The sequence below is a fragment of the Nomascus leucogenys genome, chromosome 3, assembly GCF_006542625.1.
Source record: "Nomascus leucogenys isolate Asia chromosome 3, Asia_NLE_v1, whole genome shotgun sequence".
NCBI lineage: Eukaryota > Metazoa > Chordata > Mammalia > Primates > Hylobatidae > Nomascus > Nomascus leucogenys.
Window position 1 is genome coordinate 29,219,382 of NC_044383.1, and position 12,902 is coordinate 29,232,283.

Here is a 12,902-nt window from a genome sequence, read left to right on the forward strand (position 1 = left end):
ATGTTTTAAAGAATCTGATAAATAAAACTGTAGAGAAGTGGGGTGGGGGTTGCTCACATTACCCATTGCAGTAAGTCTAGCCTTGAACTTAATTTTCCAGAATTCTTGAAATATCAGTGATCGCAACATAAAAGACCAATTAATCAGGCTGTGTTTGTTCTTTATGTGTGAGTCACTGTTGCCATCTACAGTTAAATACAGGACATGCAATGCTGCCAAATAACTGACTAATTCTAAGAACGTAGTCCTGGAGATGGTGGTGCTAAGGCAATCCACTTGTACAATGAGTACAGAAAACAAAAATGCTACCTGTAGGAGCAGCTCTTTTTCAACCACCTCTTCAGTCTTGCTGATGAGACGCTTCTGCAGGATGTGAATTTTCTGTATCAGCTCATATGCATTGGGGTCGCTGGCCTGTCCAAGGGGAACAACAATAGCAGCTGAGATATCATCAGCTTCAAAGCACTGAGGTCTCTATGTAAAATGCACATTGTCTTATTAAAATCTATTGCAAACCTGCAGACCTAATACAGAGAGAATTAGAACCAAAAATAAAGTATAATAGATGAGATAATCATAAATTCCTGTCCCCAAAAAAGCAGACTGCAGTTTTCCTAATGTTTTATCTATGGCATTAGTTATTCTATAACTACAAAGTAAATATGTTTATTCCACCAGTGGGAATAACAATAATGGTAGCTACTATGCTCGATAAATGATTCTTTGCCACCATCCAGATACTATGCTAAGTGCTTTTTATACAACATTATACTTTAGCTGCAGGACAGCCCTAGGAGACAGTATGTCTTTTCCTTTTATACTGACAGGACAACTGAGGCTGAGAGAAACTAAGTCATTTACCCAGACTGGCAAGGCTCAGAGCTGGAATCAAGCCCAAATATGCCAAGCTCCAAAGGCACAGTTCTCAATTCCTATGCTCTGAGGCTTACCCTACCATCTCCTCTGTTTACTTAATTTTCCAGAATTCTTTTTGTTGTTGTTGTTGCTTGAGACAGGGTCTCACTCTGTTGCCCAGGCTGGAGTGCAGTGATGCGATCATGGCTCACTGCAGCCTCAAACTCTGGGGGATCAAGCAATCCTCCTGCCTCAGTCTCCAAGTAGCTGGGACCACAGGCACGTGCCACCACACCTGGTTAATTTTTTTGTAAAGACAGGGTCTCACTAGGCTGCCCAGGCTGGTATCCAACTCCTGGGCTCAGGCAATCCTCCCACCTTGGCCTCCCAAAGTGCTGGGATTACAGGTGTGAGCCACTGTGCCCAGCCCCTAGAATTCTTGAATGGAATGAGGCAGGGCTCCTTAATTCACTCAGCCTTAGGATTCTCCTTCGGTAATTGTCAACAGGAAGGTTCATTGCAGTCTATGATGGGGACGGCTTCCAGGATGTGGACTTCTGCTAATTATTGGCAGCAGAACACTACCATGGCATTTAGCTCTGAAATGGAATTATCAATCCACAAAGCTTTGATGTTCCTTCACTAGTTGTGTACAACTCAAACAAGATATACAGTTATAAATTGGTAATTTGTCCTCCACACTTTGAGCCAAGGCTTCACTTTCAACTGTACTGACATTTTGAATTAATCTAACAGCTAAATATTTTCAACTGCCTCCCAGAGTCTCTATTTTCTAATTTTTCTAATAAATATTGATGTGGAATTGGAAACTTTAAAGATCTGCATGAAAACACATGGAATAAACTAATGTGACAGTAAATGAATTTAAAATCTTCATCTCCACTTCTGCAGATATATCCATATTACTATTGGGTTAGTAAACTACACCACTCTTGGCATTTGAAGAGGAAGGAATGAGGGTCCAAAAGAGAAATGAAAAAGAGAGATGCTATTGACTCTGACTTTGCTTAAGAAATACTAAGCAGTGCCAACTGATATCCATCTATTGGGACTAGATGTGGCACACATTCACCTGGCAGGGTTGGATGCTGTTAAAATTCAGGCCTCATGTTTACATAACAATTTATAATGCATTATCCTTAATGCTTTCTTCATTATAAGGAAAAAATAAAAATGGAAAACAAGAATCTACCTGGCTGATTTTCTTTCTTACAAGGAAAAAATAAAAATTAAAAACAAAAATAAAGGAATTTTTATTTTTTCCTCTTTTAAAGGTCCCTATGTAAAATACATATTGTCCTTTCCATTCTTAAAGAAAAAAAATTAAAATGAAAAACAAAGGCCAGGCGCGGTGGCTCACGCTTGTAATCCCAGCACTTTGGGAGGCCGAGGCAGGCAGATCACGGGGTCAGGAGATTGAGACCACGGTGAAACCCCGTCTCTACTAAAAATACAAAAAATTAGCCAGGCGCGGTGGCGGACGCCTGTAGTCCCAGCTACTCGGGAGACTGACGCAGGAGAATGGCGTGAACCAGGGAGGCAGAGCTTGCAGTGAGCCGAGATCGTGCCACTGCCCTCCAGCCTAGGCGACAGAGTGAGACTCCGTCTCAAAAAAAAAAAAAAAAAGAGAAAAACAAAAATCTCCCTGGCTGATTTTCTTTCTTATACCTGCCCTGCTTTATCTTATATGACATACTTACATCTCCCAATACCCTGATCATTCATTTAGTTGAAGGCCCTTTTGGCATCCACACTGCTAGCTACAACTGAAGAGATGGCTTTCTCTTGAATAAGCAGAATTTGTCTTTAACCATTATTTTCAGTGCTGGTGGTAATGACTATCAGAAAGTCATAGAATAAAATTAAATATGAAGTTGATTATCCATCCCCTACCAATGGGACTTTAGCTGTGTCCCCAGATTCTAAGAGAAAGGGCTTGGCTAACGCAATGCTTTCAAAAAGAGGGCAGTTCACAAAACTGTATTTTCTGTAAGTAATAAAAGGATGCAAGGATCAATTGAAAGATGGTGGAGGTGCTGGTGACCAATATCCAAGGCCATGAACATCCAAGACTAACAGGCAGCCTTAGGATAACTGGTTAACCAAAACCTACCCAAGCCAGAAAAATAAATGCCAATTGGTGAGGCAGGTTCACAGCTTTCACTGGGCTTTCTTTAGGTAGAAAGGATTTTGTGCAAGACTTTTAAAACAAAACCCAAATGAACCATCTGGTTCTGAGAGAACTCAATTTACATCAGATCCAGCCTTACATTTTAGGTGACAATTTGCATAGCATTAAATAAAACCTCGCTTCGCGTTGTGCTTTAGGTTAGAAGCTTCGCGTGGGATAGGAGGAGAGGTTTGGGGATGGGGAGAACACGCTGCCAGATGTTACCTCGAGCTTCCTCCATCTGTGCACATTCAGGGGATTCTCCAGCTCCTCCTCCAGGGCTCGGCAGCGTGTCCTTTCCTTCAATAATTCTCTTTGCATGTGAAAAAACTCCTGTCTGAATAAGACAAACTTGAATTTACAAAGAATTATCCACCCGTTTGAATATCCTATCTATCTTTAATTGGTTGCATACACACTATGTCTTATATAAAAAGTTGGAATTAGGGAGAATATTGTGAACACTGGGACCAGCCTCCTAAATCTGGGCAAGATGATATCAATTCTTGAGCTCTGCAAGAAGCTTTCAAAAAAAAAAAAAAAAAGTGCCAGGGATTCAGAGTCAGAGTCATGATTCTGGATACTCAATAATATACGAAAAGAACAAAGGGCAGGGGGATTGTATTAGTCTTTTCTCACACTGCTAATAAAGACATACCCAAGACTGGGTAATTTATAAAGGAAAAAGGTTTAATGGACTCACAGTTCCACATGGCTGGGGAGGCCTCACAATCATGGAGGAAGACAAAGGGAGAGCAAAGGAACATCTTACATGGTGGCAGGCAAGAGAGCTTCTCTAGGGGAACTCCCATTTATAAAAACTATCAGATATCATGAGACTTATTCACTACATCACTACAATGAGAACAGTATGGGGGAAACTACCCCTATGGTTCAATTATCTCCACCTGGATCCCACCCATGACACGTGGGGATTATTACAATTCAAGGTGAGATGTGGGTGGGGACACAGAGTCAAACCATTTCAGCAGTGAATTATGACAGTTTCAATACACTCTTTAATGTTTCTGAATGTCTCTATAGTGGTAATAAGTGAACAGGCTACAGTCCACAAACTCAGCACCTGACAGCAATATATTGAGGCTCAGGTGATAACCTAACACTAGTTAGGGCATACATCTCTACCCTCACTACACATTGAAATCCCCTGGGGAGCTTTGAAAAATACCTCTTCTCCTGGACCCAAACCTTAGAGAGATTCTGTTTAATGGTCTAGCATGGGTCCCCGGCTTCATACGTCTTGGCAATTCTCACACGCAGCCCGGATTGAGAAATCCAAGTTAGAAGTTGTGATGAGATTTTATCTTGAGTTCCACAACTACACAGATGGCTGAAAAAGTCCTGAATAACTAGCTCTGGCTGAAACACACCGCTGAAATCTTCAGAAATCCCTAGTTGGTAGGTAATAGGCGACAGCCATCCTCAGTGTTGCGAGCTGGCTGTCGCCCTATCGAATGAGATGTTAGGAGGCAGAGAAGCAAGCACTTGCATCGACACGGGCAATAAGGATATTATTATCTGTCCTCGCCTGCTGCAGGGGTGCAGATTACTAATACTAAGCCATCTCTTTCACTTAATCGCTTCATTTAAACCAATAATACAACTTCCCCTCATTAGCAAGACAAACCATTAGAATTAACTGCATGATGTTCACTCAACAGGGCGCTCAGAGCAAGCTGCTTAGAATTAAAAGCATATTTTTAACACTTCAATTTTCTAGAATGTCATCAGAAGGGGAGGGCAGAAATATTAGCTACTGTATTTGACAGCCTGCTTTGTACTGACTCTGTCCTAGGCACATTGATTTGTTTTCCTGTTTAATTGTGACTACAAGTCCAAAGCTCAGGGAAGTTCAGTGACTTGCCCAAGGTCACACAGCTTGTAGGTAGCAAGACAGATTGGAATTCATACTAGCTTGCCTCCAACCTTTATTAAGTTGTCTTCCCATTGAAAAGAAAAATAAAATATATTATCAACAAACTAGCAATACTGAATGGGAATGGATAAAATTTGGTCCTTTGTGTATGTAATAAAAATAACTCATGGCTGACAAGTTTAGTGATGGTTTGGAGACTATTCAATAGCTACTTAGAATGAATCCATTTGTCTCCAAAATGTCAATGGTGGTATCTCTGGGTAGTAAAGTTATGAGTGATTTTCTAATCCCTTCTTTACATTTTTTCTGCGTTTCTCACATTTTCTACAATGAATTTGTACTACTTTCATCATCTGAAATACAAGCAACTCCAAAAGAAAAAAAAAAGAAAAAGTATTGATCTATCCTTGATAGTGGCAACCTCGCTATTCCTGAATATATTCATTGCATTTAAATATCCAAACTATCTTCTAACCCAATTGATTTGAGAAGCAGATCCAAACCATGTCCTTATTCCAAGATGGTCAAGGATACTATTCATCTACAAGTCTGTGGGGAATAAGGATAGCTACTGAGAAAATACCAGAACTCTTATTTGGTTTCCTGCAATTGCCTATATAAAACACGGTGACGTTTTCCCAAAGGGAAAATAGATCTTGTGTAATGCGAGATTTAAAGAAAGAAGAAGGTGCACTAAGCTAAAGTGAAAGCTGCAGGAGATAAATCAAAAGTGAGATATAAAATTTGGCCGCCTTCTAAGGAAACAAAGTTTTCAAGTAGTGATAAAATTATATTTTCCACCTCTTTTCTTCCTGTATATAATTCCAAGAAAAAGATGTGCAAATGTTACCAGATTAAATTTCAATATTGATGCTCCCTCTCTTGCATACTGACTTATTAAAGAAATTCAAGAAAGCTCATTGGGGGAAAAAATTTCTGAATTGTACCTAATTTCCTTGAAAATTCTTTTATAAAAATCCAGAATACAGTTTTTTAAAAACCTTTTTGCACTCGCCCTACCCCCCCTGAAAGGAAGCTGGTTCATTTTTCTGACACAGCATGGGCACAATGGAGACGTTATGGAAAAGCTGTTCTTATTATTCATTAATAATTTCATCCTGTAAACTTCATTTTGTACAACTCAATAAAGATCTTCAATGAGCAACTAGCATGACTACGAAGTGATTTTAGGAGCTCCCCACGTTGCGCTGTGCCCTCAGCCCTGAGTTCTATTATCTATTACCTGAGTTCTTCAACATTAGCCACACTCCTGGCAAGAATCCCCTTTTCCCGGCGAAGCTTCTTGATCTCAAGTCTGAGGATTCTCATGTCCTCCAACCTCTGGTTGTACTGGCTCTCCCCTTTATTCAGCACAGACTGTTGGATCTTGATCTTCTCATAGAGCAAAGCTAACTCATCATTGCGCCGAACAAGCTGAGACCCCAGGATATCTCTCTCGCTGATGACCTAGGAAGGTAGGGAGGGGCATAGTCACCAGGGAAGGAGAAGACTTAGCTTTTCGTTGTGGCAGCACCATTCATTCAATGAGTATCTATCGAATGCCCACATGTACTGGGCACCACACGGGCTGGGCACTGGAAAGAGCTGGACCCCTCCCATTAGAGTTTTTGAAAACATCATACAACAGATAATCCTTAATAATATTAATAATAATATTCCAAGACTGGGTACAGTGGCTCATGCATGTAATCCCAGCACTTTGGGAGGCCAAGGTGGGCAGATCACTTGAGGCCAGGAGTTCGCGACCAGCCTGGCCAACATGGTGAAACCCCATCTCTACTAAAAATATAAAAATTAGCCAGGTGCAGTGGCACATGTCTGTAGTCCCAGCTACTCGGGAGGCTGAGGTGGGAGGATCACTGGAGCCTGGGAGGAGAAGGTTGTAGTGAGCCAAGATGGTGCCACCACACTCCAGCCTGGGTGACAGAGAGAGACTCTGTCTCAAAAATAATAATAATAGTCCAATTATTTAATAATCTGTAGCCCATGTGTGTATCGTTTTGTTTATTTCCAAACCCATTATATTTATAAATGTTCAAATCTGAATGACTTCCTGGTGGGCTAGCTCTTGCCAAGTTCCACTACTTCCTTCTGTCTTGCACTGGCCAACTTCTCTCTGCCAGGTCCCTCAGAGTAGTTAAATTTCTAACCCCCAAATAATGCATTTGGGTTTCTATCTCCCAAATTGTTTTTCATTTTTTTCATGTTGGATGGGTAATGTGCCGACATTGTGATAAGGTTTGAGGGAGGCATATCTTACACATACATGTGAATACCCAGTCAAGATCAAATCATGTAATTATTAATTGCAATTATATGTGAGCAACTGTATTATACTAGAATGCAAGCTCCTTGAGGATGAACCTTATTGTCTTGGTGGCCAACGTGTCCCTAGTGCCTAGAGGAGTGACTAAGACATGGGAAGTGCTCATAAGTCAAATAAAGGAGTGAATATTTCATAATTAATCAACACGAGATGGGTCTCTGCTGCTGTTCTTTCAATAGGGCTGGTTGGCAAAGCTTGGAGAGGAAGGAAGTTTCGAAGGGTGGAATTAAATACTCGTGTCTGTTGACAAGGTCTGCAAGTCTGACAAGGAGGTGCTCTACCTGGTCTAATTCCTTCTTCTGTCTCAACCTCTCCCCGTCAGCCTCGGCAATTATTCGCAGGAGTTTTCTCTCTTCAGCTTCTTGCTTTTCAATAAAGTGTTTGGTCTCCAGGGCTTGTTGTCTCAGCTTCTGCAGCTCAGCCTGACAAAGAGTGGAAGATACAGGCAAATTTCAATTCGTTACAGCACAAACCAGGACGACAGGGCCCGGATTCAGATGTACAGTTGTGCTTCTTACTCTTTCCTCTGATGTTTCATTTAACACAGTTTGATCACTCTCACAAGCAAAACAAGCTTACAACACACACACACACACGCACACTCATAAAGAAATAGCAATGCACATTACAGTCATCATGTTTATTCTGAGTTGTGCCCTTGAGGGATTTCTATCATTTTTCTATATATGTGTAGCAAGGGCTTCATTGGTATTCAGCAGCACTTCATCTCTTACCAGCTAAACACCAGGAGAATTCACAAAGAATAGTGCAGAGCAGGATGTGGGGGTGAGGACAGGGGAGGCCTCTGTGTGTACCAGCTCCTGTAATGGCCCTAACACCACCAGCACATGAACTGCGAAGGTAAAGCCCTTCATAAGCAAAATTAAACTAGTCAAAGATAATAACTGTCTATCTTGTAAAACACCCTGTAGATCCTACTTCTATGGCACTTCCAACCCCGATGAGAGGATAAGATAGACAAATATTATGCAAATATTAAGAAGTCCAGACAATAATTTTTCAGCGTCTTGATTATCACACAGACAGTGAATTGATATTAGGGGAGGTCAAAGAAAAAGTCATCATTAGACTGGGGATAACAGGGATGCTTTCTCAGAGAGCTCAGACCTGAATCTGGCCCCTAAGTTTATACGAAAATCATAGGAATTATGGAGAAAGAGTGCTATGGACTGTTAAGTTTCAGCAGGACAATTTGTCTCATCAAAGCACACATTCACTTCTATTCCACAAGTTTGTTTGTGACCTACCATATCCCAGACATGATACTAGGCATTTGCGTGGCTACCCCTATCTCCATTTAATGCAGTTATAGAGACAAAAGCAAATAACTTGCCCAAGGTCATGGAGCTATTAAATAGCAGATTGAGATTCCAACCCAGATCTTTTGATTCCAAAGCCTATGCTCCTTCTACTGTCACCACCCAAGAGTTCCAAATTAAATATAGAAGATAAGCAAGACTTGAGGGATTCGCCATCCATTGAAGATGATGAATAACCAACAAGTGTGAAAATGCTATCTACCTATGTGAAAAGGACATGCGTGTACACATAAAGGAGTTTATATTTCTGCCTGGGGTTTAGAGGGAAGAACCAGTCAGGTCACTGGCAGTTGACAGATATTGCCAACATGGAGGGGTATGTGTTGTGAGAGCAGGGCATTCAACAGTCAGGCTTGTGGGAATAAAGGCATGCAAACTAAAAAGTAACTGGTGTGTTCACCAGGCAGTGAAACAGCCAATATGGCTGAATTAGAGAGTTAGGTAGGGAATAGCTGGAGGTAAGTCTCACAAACAGCTAAGCCAGACAGGGAAAGGCCTTGTGTGCCATGCACTATATAGGGCATGCAGTGGGGGAACCAAAGCTACATACGTTACAGGAAAGAAGAATATGCCTTTGAGAGGTTCCATGCCCAACTGGGATGGATGACAGATATCATAGACCAGGTGAGAACAAGAAGAAGCAAATGAGGAGGAAGAGCTCTGCTTTCCCCCATGCTGGAATCACAATGGAGATGACAAGATAATATTAAGGTTTCATGTTGTCAATGGCTTGCAAATTGGCAAATGTCAGTAAAAGAGTAATAATTTTTTCCTTCAAGTCAGTATTTGGACCCCCGCCTACCCAGAAATGACACCAAGATGATGGAAACCCCATACTTTTAAGTGCCTTTGAACCAACCCAACTTTAGTTACGGTCTGTCTCTGCCCCATGAAAACCAAAAGTCATTAATTCTACACCTCAGACTTATCCAAACAGTAAAAGATACTGTGTACCTCGTAACAGATGTGTAATGTCACAAACTGAATGCAACCAGGTACTATAAAACCAAGGGTTTCTTTTATGACATTTTGTTTGTTCATTCATGAAATATGTTTTGGTCTAGGGATAAGCAAAAGGAAATACTTACTGAGAAAAGATCTCATCTAGTATATACCACTTGGGGGGATTGTCTGTTAGGAAAGAGAGCAAAGAACCAGCCTTTCTGTTTCTATAATCATTTAAGGTGGCAGCAGAGACAGCAATAAAATACCTGTTTGGCTCATGCTTTCTTTAATAAAACTTTTATTTTCCCAGATGTGCAACTTTCACTTCCCTGTTCTTAAGTGCCAAGAGCTGATCAGAATCCATCAGCAGAACAAAATGAAACCCCTGTTATATTAAAATGCAATCAACAGTGTGTAAAAGTATCTGTCTGAAATGTAAAACCACTCGTGCATTTGGCACTGCTGGGTACTTTTTTCATAATATATCAAAATTCTGAGTGGTCTCCTTATGTCATAAATTTATGGGCTGTAAACAAAATGTGGCATTAGACGTTGGCAGAAAATGTTAACATCAACAAAATACCTTGGGTCTAATGCATTTAGCAGTTATAAATCTGAGCCATCTCACCCAGGAAGGATGGCAACAACCACTATGCATTCAAAAGCTCATCAAGCAACGCCCTAGGTGGGACCTGAGGTTTCTGCACCTATCCAAGTGTTACTGGTGGTATAAAGTTGTAATGAGATGGCAGGACACAGCCTTTACTCACTGCTTCCACAATTATACAATTTTGCAATAGGCATTATGGATTATCTGTAACCAGATCTGGCTATGGGCATAAATCATATCTCAAGAGTCATACTTGTAGAATTTCTCCCATTCATACATGATCTCAACACGAGTTTCATAGAAATCATCTGTTTAAATCTAGCAAAACAAATAGTACCACCTGAAGTCTTCTAGCCATGAGAATAATTAGGCTGTGTCTCTCTTTCTTTCTCTCTCTCTCTCTCATGGATAACAGCTCCCTTTCCATGGCAGGCTACAGAGTCCACTAAGTAAAAGAATATGGTGCCCTGAAGCCAGGCCCTAATGTGGTGCTGAGCTCTGGACACAGAGAATTTGCTGCTGAGTTATTCACCGAGAATCAAAGTGCTGTCAGATACATGTAGGATGATTGGAAAGAGACAAGACAGAATCAGGGGCTCGTTAGGACTGGAAGGCACACACTCCAAATGAGATGGTTCCTTCAGTGCTGATGAAACAAGCCTAGGACACAATGGGCAGATGCATGCAGACACAGCAACATCTACAGAGAACTATTGACATCCTGTCATAACCATAATGTGCTGACAGTGTACAGGATCCTCAGGCATCAGTGGAGCCTGGTAGCAACAGAAATAGTAAAAGAAACAGGGAAAGACAAGATTTGTCTGCTGAAGGGGATGAATGAAGATGAGGATGACCTACTAAAGACAGTCGTTTGCCTATCGGCTTGGAAAAGTCGTAAATTGGATTGTCCTGTCCAAGGGTATCTCACAGGCTACCTAGCAGGCCAGGGCTTGCGCCTCCGGGAGGGATTATGTACCCGCGTAGCTTCGTACAACTCGCAATAATAAGATAAATGTCTCTTGAAGCGAAGTTACTAGAAAATCTACCCTTTCCCTCAGGGTTTTGGTTGGCAGACTTCAGATGCATGAAATCCAGGGACCTGTGTGAAATGTGATTCATTCTTAGGCTAAAAAAGTCAAAAGGCTAAAACTCAACATTTGAGCTGTCATATTTTTCTGGAGAATGTCAAACAGGCTTAATGATAGGCCAACATTATCCAGTCGGAGCACCATTGCAAGTCACCCTTGGATAGCCTCAAATAATAAATCAGGCAGGCCTCTCTCTCTGCTCCTCATTCTTGCCTTAATTGGAAATGCTGGGAGAAAGGGCATCCCAGTTCCACAGTAAGTCCAAAGCAATCATCTTCCTATAATCGATGACCCAAAGCCATCCAGACCTGGGATTCTCCATTTGGAGCAGTCACTGGAGCAGAAGCCTTTTAATCATCCTTCATGTTCACCAGCTGCCAAATCTGCTGGCCCAGGTCCAAACGATACAGGACTTTATTGCCCTGTATTTTATTGTATTATGATGCTTCTTTGGAGCTTTATGTAGACACCTGATGGCAGAGGCCATAAATGAAACAAATATTAGCTAAAGTCAAACTCTGAGGAATTAGGAATAATTGATATTTTGTATAGGACACTTGTTCTAAAGCAGGATTTTGTAGAAAGACATTAGTTCCAACTTGGACCCCATTATGGAGTAATAATTAATCTTTTGAATACAGCATTACTAGGGAAAGTAAGAGATGAGACCCAACACCATCCTTTAAAGGGAAAGAGATGATGCACCAAATGGATTACATTGAGCATTGCTAACATGGTCCATAATGCTCATGGGTGAAGCAATGTTTAAAATAAGTTTCTTCCGATTCATTCAGCAATAAATAAACCCTATCCCACTACAAGCTCCACAGTGGAACAAACCGTTTTCTATAAAACTCTGGTTTCAAACAAGGAGTATATAGGCAAAGATGCAGAACATTTTCCAGTTTTGGAAAATATATGTATATTTCTTTATATATAAAAAACAATGCAGAATCTTCTATTATTTTTCTATCATAAGCTAGAGTGGGGGAGATGAATGTCTCAGACAGGTAAATATATCAGTTACAATATCTTTTTTGTACATGCACTTTCGTTACAGTTTAATCTTTCTCAAATAAAATGAGCTTTAAGTTAATTTAATGTAGTAATTCTATTTCCATGAAAACCTATCATTAACTTGACAAAACTCATTATTAAATTGAGAATGCCTATTTCAAACTATGGTATCTTAGAATCTAGAAAATATGGCATTGAACCTGCCCAACACTAGATATAAATTTTCAAGACAGTGACTATCTTTGAAAGCTAATATGTGCAGAAACAAGGTCCCCAGTCTCTAATTTGTTGTAAACCGTTTCTGCAAGTGGCTCTTAAGCACCCATGAGTATTCTGCACATATATTTTCATAACAAAAGTGGCATTATTTTCTTAGAAGTTCCTTTTTTAATCCTTGGTCAAATGGATTGGAAGGGAAATCTATTGGATTGGATAGGAAAAAGAAAAATACGTTAGGTTTAGTGGTGTGTATAGTAAAACATATTTGGTTAGAGGATTTAAAATGGCATAATTATTTGCTTTGTATTCTTGGAAAGGGTCCTTATGTTAGTAGACATAGAATATCCTAAATTAGTAGATTTTAAAGGATATGTCTTAGTAAGATATATG

The 12,902-nt window shown here is 40.4% G+C and overlaps 1 protein-coding gene and 1 pseudogene across 1 annotated transcript in view; both read right to left on the reverse strand.

The window, feature by feature from the left end:
• The window catches only part of CFAP58 (cilia and flagella associated protein 58), a 103,222-nt gene that overhangs the window by 47,380 nt on the left and 42,940 nt on the right, over positions 1-12,902 (reverse strand). Inside the window, exons 12-15 of the mRNA XM_030802335.1 lie at positions 7,572-7,712; positions 6,187-6,410; positions 3,272-3,383; positions 310-414 (exon numbers count right to left, since the gene is read on the reverse strand). Of these exons, the coding sequence (XP_030658195.1) occupies positions 310-414; positions 3,272-3,383; positions 6,187-6,410; positions 7,572-7,712 (582 nt within the window). The remainder of the gene's footprint in view (positions 1-309; positions 415-3,271; positions 3,384-6,186; positions 6,411-7,571; positions 7,713-12,902) is intronic.
• On the reverse strand, positions 7,169-7,282 carry LOC115834598 (annotated as a pseudogene).